This window comes from Manacus vitellinus, unplaced genomic scaffold, assembly GCF_001715985.3.
Source record: "Manacus vitellinus isolate BGI_N305 unplaced genomic scaffold, ASM171598v3 scaffold_42_pilon, whole genome shotgun sequence".
Taxonomy (NCBI): Eukaryota; Metazoa; Chordata; class Aves; order Passeriformes; family Pipridae; genus Manacus; species Manacus vitellinus.
This window is the reverse complement of record NW_021940553.1, coordinates 186,231-204,789: the sequence shown is the minus strand read 5'-3', so window position 1 is coordinate 204,789 and position 18,559 is coordinate 186,231. Positions and strand designations below refer to the sequence as shown.

Here is an 18,559-nt window from a genome sequence, read left to right as displayed (position 1 = left end):
CGGAGGGTTTTTTTCTCTTTTTTTCTTTTCTTTGTGAGATGTTTTTATTGTAGTCGTTTTTCTGCTGGTGTTTTTAATTAAAGCAGTCTTCAAGCTCGTTTTGTGATCGGGAGCAAGTGGAACCGTGTGGGGCAATGGGATTTATGCAGGGGCTGCGCTCCACGTTTGGAGCGAGGAGCGTTTTGGGGCAGGAAAATGGCTGGGAACTTTGTTCCGACTGTGTTCCTGGCGCAGTTACAGCTTTCCGAATCACATCCTCGATGATTACTTACAGTCAGGGCTAAAAAACCGAGGGTGCAGTTGTGTACTTTTGTAGCCTAATCCCCGCTGGTTTAGGGGGGGTCTCGGCACCGGGCGCGGCCACCTCGTGACAGCGACAGCGGGGCTTGGGGTGGGTGGCTGTGCAGAAAAATAGGGGTTTTTTTCTGGTTATCAGCCTTGGGCTTTTCCCCTCTGTGGGGAAGTTTGGGAAAGCCCCCGCACCACCGCCGCCGTCAGCCGGGGACTTGAGTGCTGCTGCTGCAGGGCCCCTGTTGAACCTCGTGTGCGTGTCAGTGCCGTGGTTTGGGGGTTCGCATCCGCTGTGTAGCGCCGGAGTGTTTTCCAAACGGTGTTTTGCCAAGGATGCTTCCAGTGGTAGCCTGGGAGCGAGGGATCGGGAGTTGCTCGGCATGGCAGCACCCCCTGGCTCTGGGTGAAACGGGGAAGGCAGAGGGCTTTTTGGAAAGAAAAAAAAAAAAGAGAGAGAATTAAAGAGAAGAACCGGAGTATTCCCAGACAGAGAAGCTACATGGAAAAGAAGGGGGGGAAAAGGGCAAAAGAGGAAATACTACTTGAATGAAACCCTGAGTGAGGTCTCGTGGGGTGTGGTGTGCCCTGTTTTGTAAATATGGGACTTGGTGCTGGCTGTCATGAGCTTGTCCCTTGGTCCTGTGCCTCGCTCTGCACCATTTATTGCTCTGTGTGTTCCAGGTAACTTTTGTACCACTGACACGAACAAGCATAGCAGGCTGTGTTTACTGCTGCACGTCAGGGAACATGATCTCACCACATATATTTGTTTTGTGGTGTGGGTTTTTGGTTTTTTAATAGCCACGGAGAAACATTGGAGCATCCCACTCGTTGTATGTGGAAAGCCCCTGAGCTTCAACTCAGGTGAAACTCAGGTTAGCATTGTTGTTTGTCTTCTTAAAAATGAAACAACAGCCTTATGTCCTCCTAGGAAAGCCCCTGGTACTTTTTTATTTCTGCTATAGGGGAACTCTCAAATCATGATTGAAGCTATTAGGTCATGTGGATCCCTGGACCATACCATCACAATTATCCTTCTGCATGTCTGTAGCATCTGAGTTTGGGGTGACCCAGACCAGCCCTGTGGGTTGTTTTTTAATCCAAGGAAGAGCAAGGCAGCCCCAGAGCTTGTGGCATTTAGATGCTGCTGCCACCATTATATGTGGTAATCACATTCCAGCAGCAGAACAGCAGAACCTGGAATTCAGGTTTTAGGAGGGTGGAGAGGGAGGGACTGATTCTTTCATTCTCCTTCAGAACATTTCTAGCAGTTGGAGCTCTGTAAGTACAAGGCGCCAGATGATTATCAAAACACAAGATTTGCAAAGAACTTGGAGCCCTTCTCTAAGGAGTAATTCATGTCTAGGCATTGTATGCTGCAGATCTTGCCCGGCTTGGAAGTGATTATGGAAAATAATTCACCACCTGCGTATTCAGCAGCTGGTGCAGCTCTTGTTCTTTGGCAAAAGTTATTACTTAGGAATCTCCTAAAAAGGCAAAAAATCCTCTTTTGGCTTTCTGATCTTTATCGTTGTGCGGGAGTGAGGAAAGTCAGATCTTCCAGAATGACAAATAGAAGCTCCCTAAATGAGGTGAAAAAAATCAACTTCTCTCTTACACCAGGCTCAGCGTCCTATTTGCAGGTCATTCCCTTGGTGAAGAGGCTGTGTCTCCAGCCTAACCCCCAAACAAGGCATTGACTGAAACGTTTGTTAACTACACAGTTGCCATTGTGGTGCTTCAAGCTGTGGGAGTTCTGTCGACCTCCAGTTTCGCTTTTTAGCACCTACTAATTAGGCCCGAGTGCATGGTTGTTTTGGTGTGTGTTTATCTCCTCTAGGTGAAGAGCGGCAACGCTGGTTTAGCTAAAAGAGGGAGAGGAAGGGTCAGAGGAGACTCAGGTGTTCTTGGCAATGTCTTTTGAGGGGATTTGGCTGGGTGGGATGTGTTGATGCTCTTTGAAGGAGAGAGGTGAAATGCTGACGTTCACTTACTGGTCCAAGAAAACAAGCTGGGAATCTGGAAACCAGATGGAAAGCTTCATGGTCCAAAATTTCTGTATCATGTGAACTGAACACCATCCCAGGGTGCTTTCCTTCAACCTCCCTCCTTCAGCCCTAAAGCTGTGCTGCTGAACCCAGCACCTGCCCCTGCTCACCTTCAGCTTCATTGTCACTGAACAGACCTCTCTGCCTCCACAGAGGGTTTGGCATCCACTGGAGGTCCTGGGCACTGGGATGTGGACTTCCATGATCCTTCTGGGTCCCTTCCAACTCAGGATATTCCATGATTCATCACCAGAAGGCTACATGAGCTGTTCCTGCAGTGAAAATCCTGTTTGCCCGGCTTTCCCATTCACTTTTAACCAAGGGTGGGCACATTCCCAGTCCTGCTTCACTTGCCCAGCAGCAGGGAGGAAGGTAAAGATAAGTTATTGCCTGGGTGGGTTTAGCAGGACCAGGGAGAGAGCAGAATTTGCAGGACTCCCCAGGGAGAAGCAGCCCAGGAGCTGGATCCTGTACAGGGTGTGCTCTCTCCACCTGTGAGCAATGAAGCCAGACTCTTGTTTCCCCAGCTCATCCTGAGCTCCCTCCACACCCACACATCCTTAGGTTGCATTTGAGCTGATTACAGGCCATTCGAAGACACAGCTGGGTTTTGCCTCCTTGCCACCAAGAGGTCTGAACTACAATTTCTGGGCTGGGATTTGACTCCGTAGCATCACAGAATCACAGAATGGTTTGGGTTGGAAAGGACCTTAAACTCATCGAGTTCCACCCCCCTGCCATGTGTAGGAACATCTTCCACTAGACCAGGTTGCTCAAGCAATCACAACATTCCTGTGGTATCACTTTTAAGTAATTTTTAGTAATGGGGGGGGGGCTTAAGCTTACCCATAACAAAAATGCTTTGAAATCACTCGTGCCATTGATGGGTGGTTTGGAAATGCTTGCTCTGAAGCCCCAATCAGAGAGAGGAAAAAAAAAATAAAAAATAAAAAGGGGGAAGGGAAAGTTTAATCCCTCAATGAGATGAAAAATGTAGTGAAAAGCAAGAGGTTGTGTTGGAGATTATTGCACCAATAATCTCCACCTTCATTGTTAGAGGTGGGGGTATTCTCCAAGGAGTCATTAGAGGTCTTGGGTGTCTGTGACCTGTTTCTCACCTTTCTTCCATCTGTTCTTAGGCAAATCCTTAATCCTGCCTGGAGCTGCCTTCTGTACCTGACAGTGGGGGACAGGCAGCTCTGCTGGGTTTTAACACTCCCTGTGATACTGGCAGAGAGGTGGGGGAGCTGTGGGCGCAGCGTCCGTGGTGGAAAAAGCTGCTTAACCAAGAACTGCGATGAGGTTGTTTCCTTTTAGTACATCCAGTGAGTGAAACTGGTTTGTTCATTGGCTTCTGAAAGGGCTCAGGACCAAGTTTCCCCTTTAGATTCCTTATTTCTGCTCCTCTGATGGAGCTTCTGAGTCCCCCAGGGCTGACGGGGATGTTTAGACCCAGCTCAAGGAGTATTGGGTAGGAAGGGGAAAGCATTGATGATTAGAACAGGGTGATCTTTAAGGTCCCTTACAACACAAACCATTCTGATTTCTATCTCGTTGCTGAACTGTGGTGGAAGAACAGCCACATGATCCAGAGTGATCACAGGACAGGGCTGATGTCAGGGCTTTCTTACAGGGTCTGGGCCCTTTGGGGTGATCCTCTTGAGTGTGCCTTGAAAGGGTAAAGTTCCTCCTTGTTTTAGACTATTCTGCCCAAAATCAGGAAGCAGAAGTACACTGACTTCCAGGAAAATCTGCTTTGCTGTGCACATAGGGGCCTCACGGACAAAATGAAAACGGGGAGCTGGTGCCGTGTGGTCAGGACAGGGCAAATGTCGGGATGGGGATGTGGATTCTGAGGAATAAGTTCAGTGAGACTGTCCCCAGTGCTCCCTGAGGCTGTGGAATGACCTGCTGGAGGACACTTTGTTGAGGGGGAACAGAAAGCAGCTCCGCTGCAGATTATATGAACGGAGTACTTCCTTTCTTTTCCCTGAAAGCACTGTCAAGCTTTACCATGGAGCTGGCAGGGTCCATTTGCATCAGGAGAATTCCAGCCTGCACTTCTCCTTAGAGGAGGAGGCACACAGCAGCCACATGGCCCTGCTGTCCTCATCCCTTCCCTCCTGGCTGGATGACAAGCACTATTTCAGGGTAGATTAGAGGCATCTTCCCTGTCACCGGCTCCTAGATGTTTCCGAGGGCTTCAGGGTTAGCTCCACTGTGACTTAGGTGCAGCTTTGGTTTAGTCATCTGGTGTCTGAGCCTGGAACAGCTGGTTGAGAAACTAGGGTGGTTCTGGGGTTAAATATTGACCTAGAGGGTGTTCTGTGTCCAAACAGGCTATTCAAATCCAAACCAGCCTGGCACTGGCTGATAAATCCATCCATGCTCCACTGGAGTTACAGCAAGCTTGTGCCCACTGTGTTTTGGGAGAATACAAGTAAAAAGGGTGGTGCTGCTTTCTCCTTGTCGTGGTCCTATTGTCCTCAGAGGTGTGTGATGCTCCATGATGGTGATCAGCAGCAGCATCCTGACCCCAAGGCAGGGATTTAAGCATTAGAAGTTGGAGGATTTTGGGCAGGATTCCCTGCTTTGTAGTGGTGTGCAGTGTCTCCATGAGGACATCCCACCCTTTATGCTTTGTAGGGTACATGCTGGCTTTTAGGGATGGGAAAATAACCCTGAAATTAGGCTTGGGGAACAGAGGAAGATGTGCTAGGACAACTCTTAAGGAGAACATTTATTTAATATAACTTGCAAACAAGCTCATTAAACCCAAAGTCCACTCTTGAGTGTGTGAGTTTGCAGCATATAAAAACTGCAAGTAAATGTTGGGTTAGGTTTGGAGGTTTTTTTCTCCTGAAAAGGGAGATACAGGTTGTCAGGACATTTTGACTGCTGCTCATTGTTTTCATTTGAGGAAGAGAAGGGAAAAGCAAGCACTTCCCACCATACCCACGGAGCAGCCCCAGGGTGAGTTTTGAAGAAAGGCTGAAACATGTCCCATATGATGAATATTTAGGTATAACATGCTTTGAAGAGTCTCCCGTGGCTTTGTGTCTCAGAACAGTTGCCTTGGTTATGTCCCACCTCTGTACGTCATGTGAGGAGACCGTGGTTTGAAGGTTTTAACTGATGGGTAAGGACTGGTGCAGGATCAGTGGGAGGGCTCTCTCGGGGCTCTTGGTGCTGCTGGAGATTGAGGGTGGCTTGGGAGGGGCTTGTAGCTTTGGTGCTCTTTGCTCCAATCCAAAGCCAACTTGCCAAGTGCAGTATTTTTTATTGTTTTGTGAATCAGTGTTTTCACAACTCGAGGGTCTGAGGGAACACAGCAAGTGTGTGTACTACCGTGAGACCCCATCCTGCCTCCAGCCCCGGGGTCCAACATCTCAAGAATGTGGAGCTGCTGGAGCAGGTCCAGAGGAGGCCACGGAGATGCTCCGAGGGCTGGAGCCCCTCTGCTCTGGAGAAGAGAAGGCTCCAGGGAGACCTGAGAGCCCCTTCCAGAGCCTAAAGGGGCTCCAGGAGAGCTGGAGAGGGACCTGGGACAAGGGATGGAGGGACAGGACAAGGGGGAATGGCTTCCCACTGCCAGAGAACAGAGTTAAATGGGCTATTGGTAAGGAATTGCTGTCTGTGAGGGTGGGGAGGTCCTGGCACAGGTTGCCCAGAGAAGCTTTCCTCCACGGCTGTCCTTGCCCAGATGATGCTGTTTCAGCTCTTCTCTCTGATGCCCAGTGACAGGACCAGAGGCAGTGGGCACAAACTGGAGTGTGGGAGGACCCCTCTGGACATCAGCAAACCCTTTTCCTTTGTGAGGGTGACCTGAGCAGGGGACACAGGCTGCCCTGAAAGGTGGTGGAGTCTCCATCCTTGGAGATAGCCAGAAGCCATCTGGACCTGGTCCTCAGCAACCAGCTCTGGATGGCCCTGCTGGAGCAGGGGCTTGGACCAGTTGATCACCAGTGGTCTCTGCCACTCCAGCTCTTCTGTGAGCTTGCCCTGCACTGGTGCACGTCCTGCCTGTCAAGCAGTGTCCGTGAGGGGTGTGTGACCAGGAGCTGCAGCAGGGGTGGGTCCATCCCCTCCTGGGCAGTGTCTGATGGACACACTGCAGAGCCTGCCTTGTGCAGGTGGAGGGAGGGTCACACGCTGTCCTGGGTGAGGCCAGAGAACACAAGTATGGCAATAGCTGATTGATCATTCGGAGAAATGAATACCATGAGCAGGGTAGGAAATGGTAGCTGAGGCCAGGAGGTGCATTCCAGCTGGCGGAGCGTTAAATCCGGAACGGGAGAAGGGAGAGGAATCTGTGCCAGTGGAACGGGCAGTGCTGAGCTGGGGTTGACCTAATTGCTGGGGAGAAAACAGCTTTGTTTCGGGCCAACGGAGACCTCCAGGCCTGGGGAGCTGCATGGTCTGTATGGGCTAAGAGGAGTTTCAAACAGGAGCTGTGAAGTGGTTGAAGTGAGCAAGGTTTTCTCAGGAGTGCCCAGTACCTTTGTGTTCCCCTGAAGTCAGTCTGTAGAAAACCTGTTGCCTCCGTGGGAATGGAGTAGTGCAGCAGCCAGGGAGGACTTGAAAATCTGGTGGTGAATGGGGAGAATAAATCTTGTAGCACAACAAAGCAGCAAGGGAGCCAGAAAGTAATCCCCCTTGTCATGCAACCTGGCTGTTGGGTAATAAAATGCATTATTTATGGAGGAAATGTACAAACCCTTTCGAGCAGAGGATTTACCTGTCAAGGTAAATAAAAAACGCTTTTTGTACACAGAAAGAGAACCCCAAACCCAAGGATATGGAGTGTCTTCTGCAATAAGGAGGGGATGGGGAGCTGTAACTGAGACCAGTGTTGCTGGTATTCAGTTCTTGATATGGTAGGCATGGGAGCAGCAGAGTAGAGGGAAACACTTGGCAAACTAATAATTGGAGATGATATCCCATTCTGTCCTGTGGCACATAAAAACTGCTGTGAAAAGGTGATAGCATCGTAGGTGTTGGATGGGAATGCAAAACATCAGCATCAGATGTTGCATTGGATGAGGTGCCCGTACTCAAATCACTGCTATGCAAAGACACTGCTGAAAAAAGCAGTTTTCAAGCCTTAAAATTACCTCAAACACCTCCATGAGCTGACTGTGGAGTGAAGAATTAGAAGGGAGTGGTTTGGAAAGGGTTTTTGTGGATATTCGTAAGCTCTCCCAGTATGTATGTGTAGTAGTCTGCGGCAGAAGGCAACTGGTATTGCTGTTTCAGGATAAATAGTAGTATTTATCTTGTCTGGTTTTGCCTGTAAATAGTTAATGACATGTGACAAAGTCAAAACAGCCCGAGTCTTGCGCTGGGGCTGACATTAGTGCTGGCCCTGGGAAAGTCCCGTTTGATGTCTGGGGGAGAGTCTCACGGCCTCAGTTTTTTACTGTGTAGAGGCTGCATCTTGCTGGACACACAGGGTGAATTTGGAATTTACGCCGTTCTTAAGCTTCTCCTTTTACCCTTACAGCTTTGTTACTCTGCATTTTTAACTGACTAGTCTTTTAAAAAAGAAGTCTTATGCTGGTCCACAATAGCAGACCAAGTTGTAGAATCAACACTCTGAAATAGGAAGATGGTGGGAGAAACCTTTAAAAAAACCCCACAAAACCTCCAACCAACAGACACTGCATTTTAGTTTCATGGTTAGTAGTTTGGCCCCTTTGCTTTATTTTATTTGGGTTTGGCAGGGGACAAAGAGACCTGTGCTGATAGCTGCAAACAAACACAAACCTCTGTTCTCAACCATCACATACGTTTGGCTTATTAAAACAAATAAGGGAAAGTGGAAAAGTATCTGTTCTGCCTGACTGAGAGATGCAAATTTTATATCTAAATATATCTAAATATTTCTTCTATTTCAGAGGGAATTTTAAGGGGCCCCTTCTATGGTTGTGACAGTGATAAGGTGTTGCAAAGTATTTGCATGGCCATAAGTCTGTAGAAAGGCAGGTGCTTATGGTCATCAGCATGCAAAAACAGTGGAACACAAAGTAAAAGTCTTGTTGTACTTTAAAAATATATAAAATCTACTATTTTCCAATGGCTGTCCTGTTCTGTGTCAGTGAGACAGCCCAGACTTCTCATAACCATCCTGTCCCATTCTGTTTTGTGGGGGAGATTGAATATTCTCGGGGCTGTTTGTGCATCAGGTGGCTGTTGTATATATACCTGTGTGTGCTGGCTGGGTTGAGTATGGAAAAGGTGTGTGAAGTCAGAGTGGCCAGCCCAAGTCCTGCCGAAACACCAGCCTGGGAAAATGTGGTCATTACAGCTTTACTTTCTTTTCACTCAGCCCCAAGGAGTCCGTTTTTCACACCGAAATAGTTTCTCTGCTTTCTCTCAGGAGCGTGGAGTATCAGCAATTCTGGCATTAGGTCGCTGAAGGGTGGGAGCTGTGGTGGGTGAGGCAGCAGGGGGGGCAGCAGCTTTGCTGCTCAGCTGTGGAAAGGGGCCTTCTTGCAAAATTTCCACTCGCCCCCTCTCTTCATCTTGTCTCAGGGGAGTCACCAGCATTGTAACCAAGCACCAGCAGCATTTCCAGGCTCCCTGACGAGTCAGCTGGGGCAGTCTGGGGAGGAAGGGGTCAGGTCTGGGTGTCCTGCTGGCCGTTGGTGGACCAGGGGAACTGGTTCTCCCACACCCGCCCTGCGTCACTCCTTGGCTGCTCTGGGCTGAGCCTCACCCCTGCACTGTGTGATCCTACTCTGCACTGAACTCCTCTGGAACACAGCCTCCGAGCAGGACAGTAACAACAATTGTGAAGAGCAATAACAATTTCTAGTGTGAATTTCTTGGAGTAATCATGGCAACCTTGGACATAATTTTGTTTGAAAATGTGTTTGACTAATCATGAAGGAGGAGGTATTTGATCTCTTCCTCCTCAAAAGTAGCTGCTCAAACTGGCCTTTGTTTTTGTGAGATTGTTTTGGTTTGGTTTTTTTTTTCCTTGAGATCCAACAGAAACCTGTTTATTCTGGTGTACTTTCCTGGGCAGATGCTTAACAATTTTCAGTCAAGGTCTACCTTCAGCAGCACAATGGACATTTCTTGTTGTACTTCTCTTGTAAAGAAGCTTCCTCTTAGATCTAGGATTGGGCTGAAGGTTTTGTGATGTTGAGGTGAAAAAACCCTCCACCAGATTTTTAACCTGCCTTAAGTACTGGGAAGGCTTGAGGAGAGAGTTCTGACTTACATTCCGATGTATTTTTCATCTTTGCTTTCAAAGTTTGTCTGTGGGACTCATCTGCAAAAATAAGTCAGGGAACAGATCATTATTGGCGATACCTTCCACTCCTGAGTGACCCTGCTCTTCAGAGTTCTTCACTTTGAATTAAAAACCATAGGTGAAGTCGTGGCTGCACCTCAGTTTGTGGGGCAAAATGGCAGCTTGCTGTAAGTCAGATCTTTACCCAAAGTCTTCTGGTTTTACCTGAGCCCATTTCCTTTTTCTGCTTGGAAGCAGAAGTTTGGAAAGCAAAATAGACCTCTTGCTGGCTGTGTTTTGTCTCTGGACAGAAACCAGGCAGTCCTGAGTACTGCAATAAAAACCTGCTGTGAAAGTGCTTTATATTTGATGTCCTTGAACTCAACGCTGGACCCCATGATGTTTGATTGCTGTCGTGGAGCTTTGCTAGTCCTGGCTTTAGGGGACTTCTGTGAATTGGCTTCACAATCTGTTGGTTTTTTTTTTTTTAATTTGTGGTAGCCCTTCACTTGCAACACGGTTTTTCTTAGTTCCCTGCAGTTGGTCTGTTTAGCATTTCCTGTGCTGCTTCCTTTGCACTGCGTGTTGAGCACGCTGGAAATGGGTAGAAAATGGGGAGTAGTATGAGTGAGAGATGAAGAATGTGTCTGTTGTCTAAATCGACTGCAGATGGATAATGGAAATATTGGGGGATTATTTTCTGTCAGACACCCTGTAGGAAGATTAAATTATGGAGGAAACTGTCTTTATAAGTACAAAACTACTTGTGGAGGCCGGGACCAGAGGTTTGCAGAAGAACAGGGCTGTCCATTCTCTGAAGATGAACACTTTAACGTTTACACATTCACTAAGTCACAAGGCAGTTTAGTTGTGCACCTTTTGACATGACATTGCTCCCAAATGCAGATGACTGATTTACTTGCCAAAGACATTGTTTATGCCATTTTGTACCGCAGCTGTTCAGTCTTTGCTGCCTTTCCTGTGATTTTCGGGTACAAGCACAGTGGCTGGAAGCATCTCCATGTTGTGTCTGTGATCATGGTGGAGGAGCTCTGGGGCCCAGGATGTGAAGCTGCTAGAGAGAGTCCAGAGGAGGCCACGGAGATGCTCCCAGGGCTGGAGCCCCTCTGCTCTGGAGCCAGGCTGGGAGAGCTGGGGGGGTTCACCTGGAGAAGAGAAGGATCCAGGGAAACCTGAGAGCCCCTTCCAGTGCCTAAAGGGGCTCCAGGAGAGCTGGAGAGGGACTTGGGACAAGGGATGGAGGGACAGGACACAGGGAATGACTTCCCACTGCCAGAGGGCAGGGTTAGATGGGATATTGGGAAAGAATTGTTGTCTGTGAGGCTGGTGAAGCCCTGGCACAGGTTGCCCGGAGAAGCAACTTTGCTTCCTTCTCTGTGGCTGTCCTTGCCCAGACGGTGCTAATTCAGAACAGAGAATAGGTGGATGTGCATCCAGCCTTTCAGGCCAGAAATACAGGATATACTTTGCTCTTTTTGTGCAATTTAAGGCCAAGCAGGATGGAGGTGCTGTGTCCCCAGCCCCAACTTTAGTGCTGCTGCCACTTTTGAGTTCAGGAACACAGTGTTGGAGGAGGAGAAGCTGAGGCTGCTCCTCCTGGACACCTCGCTCCTCTGGTGAAGTGAGAAGGCAGCGGTGCCTTTTGAGGTAAAGTGGTCTCACCCTTTCCCTGCATCCCTGAAAAGGGGTGGGAGGAAGAAGCCTGGGTTGCTCTACACCTGCAGACAGGGAAATGAGAAAGATTTTCCTCAATGAGAGGAAATTTTAGGAACTGCTTTTAATCATTAGCACCACTTGAAAACCCAGTGCATGTGGAGAAGAAAAACAAAAACCCCTTGAGAACTGGTGATCCTATTCCTTTTCCTGATATTCTTTGTAGATGACCTGCTGCATGAGCCCCAGCACAGCAGGATCTTGCATGGCATGTACTAAATGTCTCTAAGGGTTAGTTTGATCCTGTTTTCACCACTTGGTGCATATGATCCCAGTAATTCTGAGGTACAGGCATCGCCCAGGAATGCGACAGTGTGGGATGGGACTGTCTGAAACAAAGGATGTTCCTGCACTTGGCATTAATTGAAGGGCAGGCAAGAGACTAGGCTGGAGGGGAAAGAGCTAAATAAGGTAAGGGAATTAGTCCTAGCTCCAGCATGAGGAGTGTTTGATTTAATTAAAAGGTACAGTGCTGGGGAAGTAATGAACTGTTCCAGAGCTAGATGATGAAATCGTGCTGTGGCCTGTTGAAAACAGACTGGTTTCCCTCAAATTTCCAGAATGTGAATATGGATGGTGCTTCATTTTACTTGTGCTGCAGGATTATAGAGAGTAGATGAGCTTTCCTAACTCTTGAGAGGTTTTTTTATGCCATTGACGAGGTTTGGCAGGGCATGGCTGAGTCTTTCAGTGTTATTTCCAGGCCTCTACTGTGGATAAAAGTCTTCAGTCTCCAGGGTGTCACTGGTGTGCATTGGCCTCAATCAGCAAAACATCCTTCTGAGGGAGAGATTAATTTAGAAGCTGCAGAAATCTGTTTCCTGCAGGAAAAGGAGGGACCATGTTTTGCTGAGACCAGTGGTTTGCCTTAGTGGTTAATGCTGTTGACAGAGTGAGAAGGATGAATTTTTCTCAGGGGGAAAAAAAAAAGCCCCAAATCCACAACACATCCCCCTGAAGGTGTCCAAGGGACGCCTGGACGTGGCACTCAGTGGGGCTGGGTGACAAGGTGGGGATCGGGCACAGGTTGGACTCGATGGTCTTGGAAGGCTTTTCCAACCAAAATGATTCTGTGATCCTGTAAGTTGATTCCTGCAAATGCAGCATAGGGTGGGTGACCTTGAGTGTAGTAGCAGCTAACCAAGGCAACACCAGCCACCTGGATGATAGAAGAAGAAGAAGAAAATATTAAAGCAAAAATATTGTGGTCCTGAGTGAGCCAGAGCTAAGATTAGTGTATGTGTGAAAAGAATCGCAAGGTCAAGCTGGAAAGCTGCTTGAAGTATGATTGTTCTTTGTGGCTGAAGGCAGCCACCGGAGTGTCTGTGTGGAATGTGTGCAGATAAGTAACACCTGGCCTGGCTTTGATAGCTCAGCCCCTCATTCTGTATAAAAATGGAGTAATAAAGTTACAAGAGAGCTCTGCCTGGACAAAGTCTGTCTCCTGTGGATTCATTCGCCCAAAAGGGTGCTGAGTGAGGGACCTTTGCCGCACTTGGGTAGGCAGTTTGAGCTTGGCCTTCTGCAGAAACACTGTCTGATACGTGTTGATAGACTCCAGCATTTCAGCTCGGCTAAAGAGGTGCCTTATTAAGTAGAGGAGCGATCCAGTGAATTTTGTCTTCTCTGTGTTCAAGTTTGAATGGGTAGCTAGTTTGGTTAGTAGTTTCAGACACAGCATTTTTTTTCCTTCTTCTTTGCACGCTGTAGTCACTACTTCTAGAGTTGCAATATTAATTGCACTATTACAGAACGACGCGTGTTTACTTTCCTGGGCAGAGGCCTAACAAAAAAACAACAGCTAATAACTTTCTTCCCTTGCGTTTCAGGCGGCAGCAGCGGGTCTGAGCTATGTTGGGGCGTACGTCATTAACACCTACAAGAGCTATGACAACTTCCTGCAGGACAAGTATGCCGTGCTGCCCGCCGTGATCATCATCTGCGTGGCTGTGGTGATGTTCGTCATTGGGCTCATCGGCTGCTGCGCCACGTTCCGGGAGTCTCGAGTTGGTCTGGGGCTGGTGAGTGTTGCACGTTCTTGAGTGTCTTCTTCTTCACGCTGCTGCACGGTGTGGGAGGTGCTAGGCTAAACCTTGGGACACACGAAACAGAAAGTGAAATGTTATTAGGACGTACACCGCTGAAGCACTGCTCGTTTGCGTGAGTTGTGTACTTGAGTGTCTTCTTCTTCTTCACGCTGCTGCACGGTGTGGGAGGTGCTAGGCTAAACCTTGGGACACACGAAACAGAAAGTGAAACGTTATTAGGACGTACACCGCTGAAGCACTGCTCGTTTGTGTGAGTTGTGTACTGCTGTGACCACTGACTGATGGTGAGTGAGGCACAGCCTGAATTATTAGTGACACCAATACCCCCTGCCGTGGACAGTCTCATGACTCTGCCTCTGATGAAGAGGAGTCTGGAAAGCACTGAGTTTTGAGAAGGTTTGGGTTGGAAGGGACCTTAAATATGCTGTTCCACCCCTCCTGCCATGGGCAGGGACACCTTCCACTAGACCAGGTTGCTCCAAGCCCCGTCCAACCTGGCCCTGGACACTTCCAGGGATAGGGCAGCTTCTTCTGTTCTAAATCATTTTCTGTAAACTACTTTGGTTGTGGAGGCCACAACAGATAACAATAACTTACTGCTATAAATTAATGTGAAGTGTAATGTGCAGTTGAATTCAAATGCTGTGGAATTCTTCCTTACAGTCTCTCTCTTGTATTTGCAGTTCTTGGCCATTATCCTGGTTATCTTTATTGCAGAGGTATCCGCTTTTGTCCTGGGATTTGTTTACAGGGAAAAGGTAAGCAAAGAATTAGCATCTCTCTCTCAACCTAAAAGTAAAGAAAAGCTCTTGCATTGTTGGATCATTTTTAATATATCCAGTTTTCTGGTGCTTCATCTCCTATCCTGCAACCTGCGGAGCAAGTGGAACCAGCAGGGGAGACAAAATATGATTCTGGTTCAGTGTTACCTGAATTTTATCCACATAGCTTGGCATTTGTTTTTGTCGGGACAAAGATCTTTTGCATTTTCCGCCAGATAAAACTCTTATGGCTCATGTAAAAAACATCTGCATATTTTTTTCTTTCTTTAAATAGGTAAAAACTGACGTGCAAGGCACGATGCGCTCGGTCTTTGAGCAGTATGATGGGAAAAACCCAGAGTCTACAGTTGTGGATTACTTGCAGGAACAGGTAAGAAAGTATTTTAATTGTCCTGGGAGTTATTCGGAAAAGAACAGTTGGGTCCTAAAGAAAGAATTTAGGCTGGAAAAGGAGGGGAGATGTCTGTGGTGGTATCCTGGAACTCGGCTCTGTGTTTAGCATCTGGTTCTCCAAGGCAGCTGAGGGTGCTCCCCGCTTCACAGAGGTGATGTTTTCAGGCTCCTGGTGTGAAGTTCACGCGGTGAATGATTGTGTTGACAGAGTGGCATTTGGATCAGACCAAATAAGCAGTACAAATGAGTAACTGCTGCTGAGAACACTGCCCCACAAAACAGAAAGGTGACAGAAGACTCTGTCCTGCAACTTGTCGCTTTCATATTGGAGCTTTCACAAAGAGTAAACCATGAAGGATGTAATGATGTATGAAAGGAGGTTGATTTATTGTATTTGTGATTGTTTTCCTGAAGCACTGCTGCTTGTAAATCTGCTGCATACGAAGGGCACCTCTGGTCCACTATGCCTAAGAGAGGCGTAACTCAACATGAACCTTCATATATATATATATATAATCAATATGAATAAATGTAATACATATATTCATACATCCCTGTATCTGCCCTGTATTTGGCAGCTTCACTGCTGTGGGGTGAAGAACTACAGTGACTGGACGACCACACAGTGGTTTAATTCCACTGGGAACAACAGTGTCCCTTTGAGCTGCTGCCAGCAGGATGTGAAGAACTGCACAGGGCATCTGGATCAGCCACAGGAGCTCAACACTCGGGTGAGGATAAGGGGCTCGGGGTCACTGCTGGGCCATGATCACTCTCAGCCAGCAGGAACCACGGAGGAAAGCACATCACGCTTTAGGGATATGCCCACAGCTATGTGGGCCAGGGGAGGAGACTCGTGTAGGATTGACCATGCTGAATCTGGAGGATGAAGATGCTCCAAGGGCTGGAGCACTTCCATGGTGGAGGCAGGCTGGGAGAGCAGGGGGTGTTCAGCCTGGAGAAGAGAAGGCTCCAGGGAGACCTTGGAGCCTCTTCCCATGCCTAGAGAATACCTGTAAAGAAGATGAGACCAAACATTTTAGCAGGGCCTGTTGTGATAGGACAAGGGGTGATTGTTTTAAACTAAAAGAGGATCAATTTAGGTTAGATATAAGGATGAAGTTTCTTACAATGAGGGTGGTGAAACACTGGCACAGGTTTGTCCAGAGAAGCTGTGGCTGCCCCAGCCTTGGGAGTGTCCAAGGCCAGGTTGGATGGGGCTTGGAGCAACCTGGAATAGTGGAAGGTGTCCCTGCCCATGGCAGGGGGTTGGAACAGGATGATCTCCATGAACTCCATAGCAGGTTTTTCAGTCTGGAGAAAAGCCCCTAGGTTGAGTTTTATCGATACCATTCCTGCTCTTCCTGTCTTTGCGTTTTGGGCACTTCCTTAAGTGACCTGAGCTAGAGGAGATTGGGAAGCAGCAAATGTCAGTGGATTGCAATTTGTCAGTGCTTCTCCTCAGGCCATCAGGTCTGGAAGACAAGAACAGAGTCCCTCAGGTCTGCAGTGGTTGATTAGGCAGGCCTTGCTTCCTTTAAGGGGTTGGGGAGGAGAAGAAAGAAAAAAGTCCAGATGAATTAACATCATTTAATAGGTTTTCACCTCTCTCTTTCCTGGCAGGGCTGTGCAGAGGAGCTGGAGTCTGGGCTGCAGAGCGTTATCAGCTATGCCATGCTCGTGATCCTGGGGTTCGCCATTGTAAAGGTAAATGTTTCTGTCTCCTCCCTCATGGAAAACAGTACTGCCTGCCCTTTGATCTTGGGGCTTTTTCTTCTGCCATGTCCCATCAGCCTTTTTTCTGGCTCTGAAGTAAGACTCTGTTCCTCACTTGTGTTTCCAATTGTCTCCATTCCGTCTGCCTAACAATGAGGGGAGGGATCCAAAAAGATAGTAGGGGATTTGGGATGGCAGGTCAATGGAGAATCCATTTCATCGTAGTATCGTAGAATGGTTTGGGTCGAAGATCTTAAAGATCTTCAGTTCCAGCCCCTGCCATGGTCAAGGACACCTTCCACTTGGTTGCTCCAAGCCCCGTCCAACCTGGCCTTCAACACTTCCAGGGACAGGGCAGCACAACACAACTGTGCCAGGGCCTCACCACCCTCATAGCCAGGAATTCCTTCCCAATATCCCATCTAACCCTGCCCTCTGGCAGTGGGAAGCCATTCCTCGTTGTGCTGTCACTCCATGCCCTTGTCCAAATGCATGTTTAAATACTTTGCAGAACTCACTTTTTAAGTCCAGAATAACCCCAGGCTTTCACTGAAAGATAACTAGGAATTAATGTGGATGTATAAATTAATGGGGGAAAACAGGGAGGAAAATGTTGAGCTGGAACTGTTACTGGAAATTGATATGCAAAAATGCTGCTTTCTGTAGATGTATTTCTAAGTGTTTTTTCAGTACAATGGAGTCCTCTCATATACAGGTGTTGAGTGTGGTGACCGAAAGAACAAACACAGCACTAAATCTCTTGGGCACTCTCTCTTTCCAGTTCTTTGGCATGCTGAGTGTCTGTGTGCTGACTTGCAAGAAAGAAGAAAGTGGATACCAGCCTCTTTACTCAGGGGTGTTTGCTTAATAAACGGCAAAGATCAATTTTTCTTTTGCTTCCTGATGACAAAATAGACTCGTGACCATACCGCAGCTTGGATTTGTGACTTCAGATAGCACCAGATGGTGTTACAGACTCCAGAAAGAAACGTACTTCTGCCCTTCTTCCCTCTGCCCTGAAAACAGAAACGTGCAGCAGAAACTTTACATTTTAATCACTAGACTGGTGGAGACTGCAGGAGGGGTTTCAGTTATCTGCACAAACCTCAGATCATTCCCCTGGCGATGTTTAAACAGCAAAAGAAACTTTAGAACGCCAGGCTTAAATATGCTTCATAGACATGGGGATTTGTAATGTGTTTTCTCTATATCTGTACAGTCGTGCAGTTTGTTTTTGTTTTTCCCCCCCCTCTTTCTTACGGTCATTTGTTGTAATGCTGTTTACTGCAGAGGCTGTTAGTGCAAAACAACCCAGTGTTTAAAGTCTAGAACAGACATTTGGGTTGTTTCTTGAAGCAGCTATCAAATGTGAACAACCCCAGGTTAGGAGGGGATGTGTGTTTTGAGCCTCTGGGCTCAGAACATCTCTGTTTGCCTTATTTTTTATCTATTTCTTAATTATTGACATTAAAAAAAATTTTTACCTCCTTTTACTGATGCTGTTATGGTTTGCCTACACAAAGACAGACAGTGTCAGTCCATTTAATGTGGGAGTTGCCAGAGTTAGGGGATGAATCCAGCATGGAAGATGGGAGTCACAGGACATGTTGTCTCCACGTGGTTGTGTAGATGGGACCACTGGAGGGGTTAGTGCTGCTTTCACTGTCCCATGGAAGCTTTGACCACCTTTCTCCACTAGAAAATGTTTAAAAGATGCATTATTTTACAGAGCAGTTTCAATAACCTGCTGTAGCTCTGCATTCGCACATTTTCCTTTTTCCTTAACTCCGCTGGATGCGGTCACTGCGTGGATTTAACATGGTCCTTGCTTTAGTTCTTTAACTTGTTTCTATGTTAAGCTGTTTATCAGCTCTTCAGGATTTGGGGAGGGCGGGAATTACCATCTGTTCTGTATCAGGGAATTGTGGAAAAGCAACACAATTTTTGCCTTTTTTTTTCCTCTAGGAGAGATAAGCAGCCTGTCCTTACCAATAAACCTTTATCTTTGTAGCTAATTAGAAAAAATTAGTTCGGGGTAAGTCTAAGCTGTTATCTCCATCCCTACCCCGAGAAAGAAAAAAAGCAACGGGTGACGTTGTTCTATGGGAAACAGACCATGTATATGTTGAAAACTGACTTAATTGTTATTGAAGGCTCTCTCTTCTGTTGAATGCCGAAATAAACTGAATTCGTGTAATCAAGTAAAAAACGTGGCGGGTTTTTGTTGGTTCCTGGCGGGGGGAGAAGGTCTCTGGGGTGCAACAGGAGCGGGCGCCCCTCACGGCTGCCTCAGCCACGGCGCCTCCC

General features: G+C 47.5%; 2 protein-coding genes across 2 annotated transcripts in view; one reads left to right on the top strand and one right to left on the bottom strand.

The window, feature by feature from the left end:
• The window catches only part of CFAP53 (cilia and flagella associated protein 53), a 32,076-nt gene extending 29,615 nt beyond the window's left edge, over window positions 1–2,461 (bottom strand). The window contains exon 1 of the mRNA XM_029962137.1: window positions 2,450–2,461. Coding sequence (XP_029817997.1) covers window positions 2,450–2,461 — 12 coding nt within the window. The remainder of the gene's footprint in view (window positions 1–2,449) is intronic.
• A 10,672-nt stretch (window positions 2,462–13,133) lies between these two features.
• On the top strand, window positions 13,134–18,461 carry LOC103761993 (tetraspanin-36-like). The gene is made up of 6 exons (XM_029962165.1): window positions 13,134–13,334; window positions 14,045–14,119; window positions 14,418–14,513; window positions 15,115–15,267; window positions 16,160–16,243; window positions 17,034–18,461. Exons 1-6 carry the CDS (start codon window positions 13,269–13,271, stop codon window positions 17,118–17,120), a joined length of 561 nt encoding a protein of 186 aa, XP_029818025.1. The 5' UTR covers window positions 13,134–13,268; the 3' UTR covers window positions 17,121–18,461.
• Window positions 18,462–18,559: the final 98 nt, after the last annotated feature.

Excerpts from the sequence above, each read along its gene's own strand:
- LOC103761993 (XM_029962165.1), top strand. The coding sequence starts at position 13,269 with ATGTTCGTCATTGGGCTCATCGGCTGCTGCGCCACGTTCCGGGAGTCT. Across the intron at positions 13,335-14,044 it reads CTCGAGTTGGTCTGGGGCTG|TTCTTGGCCATTATCCTGGT; the intron begins GTGAGTGTTGCA and ends TTGTATTTGCAG. Across the intron at positions 15,268-16,159 it reads CACAGGAGCTCAACACTCGG|GGCTGTGCAGAGGAGCTGGA; the intron begins GTGAGGATAAGG and ends CTTTCCTGGCAG.